At 46.7% G+C, this 6,588-nt stretch overlaps 1 protein-coding gene across 1 annotated transcript; it reads left to right on the top strand.

Moving 5' to 3' along the window:
- Positions 1-276: 276 nt before the first annotated feature.
- LOC9272085 (F-box/kelch-repeat protein At1g57790) lies at positions 277-1,744 on the top strand. The gene has a single exon (XM_015764116.3). The coding sequence runs from the start codon at positions 384-386 to the stop codon at positions 1,581-1,583; it is 1,200 nt and encodes a 399-aa protein (XP_015619602.1). The 5' UTR covers positions 277-383; the 3' UTR covers positions 1,584-1,744.
- The last annotated feature ends 4,844 nt before the right edge of the window (positions 1,745-6,588 follow it).

Consider the following 6,588-nt stretch of genomic DNA (forward strand, 5'->3'; position numbering starts at 1 on the left):
GTATCCAATATTCAGTCCCAGATCATGTGGAGGTTTGCAGAGTACCAGTCCTCTGGAACTGAAATTTTCCAATACTTTTCAAATAGAACGAAATTAAGGTGCTTCTCAAAACTAGTTTTGAATTCAAATTGCAACCTGCAAGTTGCCATCGATCAAGTCTTGCAACGCAAGCAGGCTCCGCTTCCTCCGCAGCTTCCAGAATTTGTTCGAAACGAAGCAAACTGGAGCACGCAACTATCCAAAATATATACTACTAGCAGCAGCGTCTTCCTCCTCGTCGTCTTCAACCTCTCTCGTGTCGCGTGCCATTCGCCATCGCCACCACCTCCACTACTCGATCCCCTCCCATCCCTCTGGAACCTCCACTACTACTCGCCCCACCAATGGCTGACGGCGAGTCTCCGCCATGGGCGGAGCTCGTCCCCGACATCGTCCGCGAGATCGGCCGCCACCTCCTGTGCGAGATTGACCGCCACCATGCGGATGGCCTCTGCAGGTCCTGGCGCGACGCGCTCCTACAACTCCGGCCCCCGCCTCCGCCGCTCCCGCGGCTCGTCCTCCCGGAAGCCGACGGGCCCGCGTTCTACTGCGTCCCTAGCGGCTGCCGCCCCCACCCCTTCGTCCTCCCGCCCGCCGCGCTCCGCGCGCGGTGCTTCGGCTCGTACGACGGAGCCTGGATCTTCCAGGCCGTCGACCAGGCGGCGAACCACGTCCTCCTCAACCTCATCACCCACCAGCAGCTCAACCTCCCCAACCTGCTCCGTTTCCACTCCTTCATGCTTCCGGCATTGACATTTGACTTCGAGGTCGCCTTCGTCGCGGCCACCCTCTCTAGCCGGCCGACTGATCAGGGATGCGTCGGCGCCGGCATCATCAGCTTCAACCGCGTGCCCCACGACCCAAGGCACATCGCGTTCTGGTGCATGGGCGATGAGGCGTTCTCGTGGTCCATCCAGATGACGAGGAATATTGGCGGGGCACTGGAACTGGATGTGGTGGACCTCCTGTACAGCAGCCATGGCGCTGGCGCCTTCCTCTTCCTCACCCGACGGGAAGACATCCATGTGTTTCGTCAACCGATATTCCCTCAGGGAGACGTGATGCAGTCGACACCGCTCTACTTCGAGCGGCGCGGTGACGACGACGACGACGACGGGCGGCCGGTCCTTGATCGCTACCTCGTGGAGTCCCGAGGGAAGCTGCTCATGGTCGTCAGGTTAGGAGATCGTGAGCCTGCCCGCTTGCCGACCACGACGTTCCGGGTGTTCGAGAGAGAAGACGAGCTGTTCAACAACTACTGGACCAAGCTGCCCGACCTTGGCGGCCGCATGCTGTTCGTCGGAAGAGGCTGCTCCAGATCATACGAAGCGGCGGATGGGTACCCCGGCATGGAGGGCGTCTACTTCCTGGATGACCGGAGCTTCCACGACCCGATGGTTGTGCACATGAATGCCGCCGATCGGCAGTATCCCTGCAGCGACAACGGGAGATGGTCGGGAGCACAGCCACCAGCGGAGGTAGAGCTCTGCTTCCCGGAGCAAGGTCGGTCGAACTACTCCCCTCCGGTTTGGATTCTCCCATGAGACGCACGACACATGTTTTCGGTTGTTGAAATTGTTGCCGGTGATCAGGCTAGTCTGTGATCGTTGCTAAGCTTTCTGTTAGTGTGTTTGTACGTTGATGAGTTGGATGGTTTTCTCGTGTTGAAGTTGTTACTGGTGTAAGCTGAAGCAGTATTGCTCAATTCACTTGGTTTCTGTCTGCATGTTTTTTCACAAATTTGCATTTCAATTCAAGCTTCTTTTACTGAAGTCGCAATCTGCAGAAATGTCTTGGGAATTGGAAAATGCAGATTGTTCTTTTTCTTTATGATTGATAGTTATTAACATGATACAGCGCTAATGATCTGCACTTCTGAATTTAGTAGCACTAGCTGGCAGAAAGATTAATATGTAGTAGGATTGACCTTATTCGAATTCATTGTTTCTGATTTGGATGATACTGTACTGCAGAGATAGTTACTTGTTAGTCCAGTATTGTTAGCTGAACAAAACACAATTTCGAACAAAATTCACTTGCATACAGCCAGCAATGATGGATGCGTAGTTTATTTGCACCTTTTGCTACCTTAAGTGCCTTTTCCCCTTGTGATTTTGGATTGCAGCTGATAATTTCAGTGTGGATATGTGCATGTTTGTGCTCAGATTTTCTGTGATCAGAACACATCCTTTTTTTTGTTGTTGTTGTTGTTCTTTTCTTATATAAGTGGTGGAGAATTTGCATGCAGTCAAATTTAGTTGTAAACTCTAGCTGCTACTTACTCTTGTAGTGAACTGAGAATGTGAAAACATTGAGTTCTTAGCTCAAGTGCAGAATCCACATGGTCTGAAATCTGAATGTTGTATGCCCGGTGCTTCATGTGGTCTCTGTTATACAAACCGGTATGCATCCACAATAGTAGCACACTATTCTTCCAACTTTTCCATGCATTTTCCACTTTGGTTCTTCTGATAGAGTAAATAGCAGCTTGGTTCATTTCTGTGAAGTTATAGTTTGCTGCGTATGGCTGGCCTTTTGAATTGGCCGTTATAACTGAACATTGTTAGCATGTTTTGTTCCTTCTTTCTGGTTTTGTAGCCCAAAAATGTCTTTCTGCTGACGATATACTGAATGTTGTCTTTGGACTACTTGCTTTGATCGGACGGGAAGATGCAGATACTGTAGCACATCCGGCAGACCGAGCCGGCTGTTTCTTTTTATCGGCTTAAGATTTTCATGCTTTTGATATCTCTCTCTCTCTCTCTCTAAATATATCATCTGTTACTTTGTTTTTTGACGCAAGAAGGTAGAGCATGCTCTACCTTATAGTCATTTCATTGATAGAAATGAAGATTACAGAGATTATTATACAAGAATAGAGGTTATAAAGGTAGCATAAGGAAGAGAGAAGACATAGATAGAGGGGAGGGGTAGGGTGGTGGGATGGATTTACAGAGTTATATACACTAGGCTGTTCCCTAGGAAAGCCTTGAACACCAAGATCTAATTTTTTGCCTGGTTCTCTCATTGGCCCTATGACTGCATAGTTTCAGGATACCGGCGATCTGCTGCGTTATATATTGCAGGTGATCTATTTGTCCTTCAAAGAGCCTATTGTTGTGCGATTTCCACAGCGTGTATGCACAGGCAGCAAACCATATTGGTTCTGTTGGAATTAATAGATGGGCCTTAGCCCACTCGAAGATTAATTCTTTGGAAAATCACAAAAGCCTACCTCATGGGATGATATGCATGGGGAGTTTAGTACCATCTTGCTTATTCTAGGAAAGGGGGACCTCCTTAAAAGGGCAACTTGAAGTATGTGAGGTGGAGAGAAGAGGGGGAACACACGTGCGAGCTCGCTGGCCTGGCTTGGCGTGGCGGCGCACATATGCGTCGAATGGTCCGCCAAAATTGGTTCCTCACCCTTGCGCAGATGCGGCCTCCTTTTGCAGTATTGTTTTGCTGCGGAAAATTCGGATTTGTTTGTTTTGGAAACATTCCGAAAAATCCAGTGCGTGAAAACGGCGTGGAGTCCGGATAGGTTACGCGCGACTTATCCGGTTACGCGGAGTAGAGATCATGCGGATGCCATAATCAAGCGACCTTTCTCTATATAAACCGAGCCGCCGCCTCCACGCAACATACGCAAAATCAATCTATGCTTTGCCTCCTACTCTGTGATGCGCCGTTGCTCCACAAAATCAATCTATGCTTTGCCTCCTACTCTGTGATGCGCCGTTGCTCGTAGACTACTCCATCCCGCTCGCCTGCGTGCTCCGGCGATCGGGAGAGCAGGTCTCCGGAACCTCTACCTTCGACGTCCTGCACCGGGAGAAGGCAACAATAAGGTTTTTGGGAAGCGCTTCGCATGACTACTCCCTATTCATCCATGACGGCTCGTCTTCCTCTTCACTCGCGTGCTACGCGTCGTCGTCAACACCAACAACCACGAGTAATTCCTGCTGAACAACCAGTCTTCCGGTACCCTCGGTACGTGCTCAATATGTTGCGCATATTTGATCTGTTCATGTTATACTGTCTAGTTTACATATGTAGATCTTATAATGCGTTCATGCTAGTTTACATCTGTAATGTCATGATTTCTGGAATAAATTAAATCATTATGTGCTTATACTTTCAACAGGTTCTATTCCACTTGTTGAGTGATTCTTGTCCATGACAGCTTGTATGAAAGTCGGGGCTGACTCGGACTTGGCTAGCTGTAGTAAATCCAATTTCTTTCATAGGTTGTTTGCATTCTTACACCAAGAGAATATGATCTGTGGGTTCAAGGGCAGGACAGATGTTGCAGTGGGGGGTGTCATCCCAGTTCTTTTTGACCATATTGGCTTTAGTGTTCAGTCTATCTTTGAATGCCAGCCATAGGAAGATTTTGCAATTATGTGGGATTGTGTTGAGCCAGATGTAGTCAGCCGGTTTCCAAAGGGATCCATGGTAAGTCAGTAATGATATGCATTTGCAGTTGAGATCTTAGGAGCAGGGTATAGGATTTCTCGTGTCCGTTACCTCCAGGGGATGGGTGTGATGTCTTGTAGGATGTGCCACAGTGTTTCCAGCTCTGATTCTGCTTGGTAGGAGAGGTTGGGGTGGAGCTGTATTTTCCAGGAATTTTGTTGAAATTGTGATTGAACCATGCATTCTGTGTTCACAGCGTATGAGAACAAAATTGGGTAGGCAGATTCCAGGCGTTGTGCCAGCCATTTGTCCTTCCAAAATAGAGTTGTTGTGCCATCTCCTATTTTTACCTGTGTTGTTGAGCTTAGAATTTGAAAGTGTGACATAATAAGTTTCCAGGTTGGCGTATCACTGGTTCTGGGCTGCAGCTGTATAGTACTATTTTGTAGATATCTTTTCCTGAACCAGTTGGCCATTGGGTCATCTGAGCCTGTGAGCACTTTGTTACCTGATTTCAAAACCAATGCTGTGTTATGTGCCCTCAGGTCCTTAATCCCTAATACCTGTTGTTGTTTTTGTAGCAGTACTGTCTTCCAAGCAACTAGGCATTGACCTCCTTTTACTGATTTCTCACCTTTCCAAAAGAAGGCACACCTTAGCTTATCTATTTCCTCGATGGATTTATCTTGCCATAAGCAACATGCCATGTAGTATGTTAATGGATGATATCACAGAATTTATCATAGTTAGTCTTCTTCCTGTGGACAGAGGCATCCAGCGAGCTAGATATCTGTCGACCTTTGAGATGACTGGTACTAACATGTTATGTGTAACTTTTGTGGTTGACAGGGGCAACCCAAGATAAATGCACGACAGGGAGCTTGCTGGACACTGCAGAATCTGTGTTACTAGTTCCTTGGTTGAATCATTCAGGTGTATTGGAACAAGAGTGCTCTTATGGTAGTTGATCTGTAGGCCTGAAAAGCTTGCAAACGAATCCAGAATTTCTTTGAGTGTTGTTGCTTGATCCGCATCTCCTTTTATGAGAATCAAGGTATCGTCTGCATATTGCAGTGTTGGTGGTGCAACTTCAATATCTAGGGGGTGAATTAAGACACCTGTGCTGTATGCCCGTTGGATCATTTTTTGTAGAACGTCTGCAACTAATATGAATAGGTATGGCGATAAAGGGTCCGCTTGACGGACTCCCCTTCTCTATAGAATTTGTTCTCCCTTTTCTCCGTTGATGATAACCTGAGCTTTGCCTACGCAGAGCAGAGATTTCACCCAACAAATCCATTTATCCAGGAATCCTCTTACCCCAAGAACATTAAACAAAGCATCCCAGCTGACCGTATCAAATGCCTTGTGGAAGTCAAGCTTGAGTACTATCATTGGTTTCTTCTTCTTTAGCGCTGATTGTGCCATTTCTGAGGCGAGAATGAAGTTTTCAGAGATAGATCTGTTTTTGATGAAGCATGATTGCATGGGGTCAACTAACTTGATTATTTCCATCTGTAGCCTTTTGGCTAAGGTCTTGCTGAGAAGTTGGTACACTGTGTAGCAGGGATATAGGTCCGAAATCCTTGATTTGAACTGATGTTGTTGTTTTTCGTAAAAGGGTAATATAAGACTGATTAACTCTAGATAGGTCGATGTTGTTGTCAACAGGTATTGAAAGATTACTTGTAGATCAGGCAATAACTTATTGAGGAAACCCTTGTAGAATTCGTTTGTGAATCCATCGGGCCCAGGGCTCTTGTTCCTTGATGCACTGTGGATGATCCTGACAATTTCTTCCCTTGTGAAAGGTTGACACAGGCTCTGAACGTTTTCTTGTTGAGGGTAGAGCAGAGACAGGGGAAATTTCCATCAGACGTTGAGGATTCACTGAATAGCTGCTGAAAGAACAAAGTTGCAATGTCCAGTTTTTTGTATAGCTGCTGAAAGAACAAAGTTGCAATGTCCAGTTTTTTGTTGTTGTCATAATGTTCTACCCCATTGTCCATCAATAATTTCATGCTTTTTTTTTTTTGCATGTTGACTGATGCCACTGTGCGATAAAATCTTGTATTTTCGACTCCTAGAGTGCAGAATCTTATTTGGGCTCTTCTTTTCCATTTTCAAGTG

This window comes from Oryza sativa, chromosome 12 (assembly GCF_034140825.1).
Source record: "Oryza sativa Japonica Group chromosome 12, ASM3414082v1".
Taxonomy (NCBI): Eukaryota; Viridiplantae; Streptophyta; class Magnoliopsida; order Poales; family Poaceae; genus Oryza; species Oryza sativa.

What these genes read in the sequence shown, in the direction of transcription:
- LOC9272085 (XM_015764116.3), top strand. Translation starts at nt 384, where the DNA reads ATGGCTGACGGCGAGTCTCCGCCATGGGCGGAGCTCGTCCCCGACATC.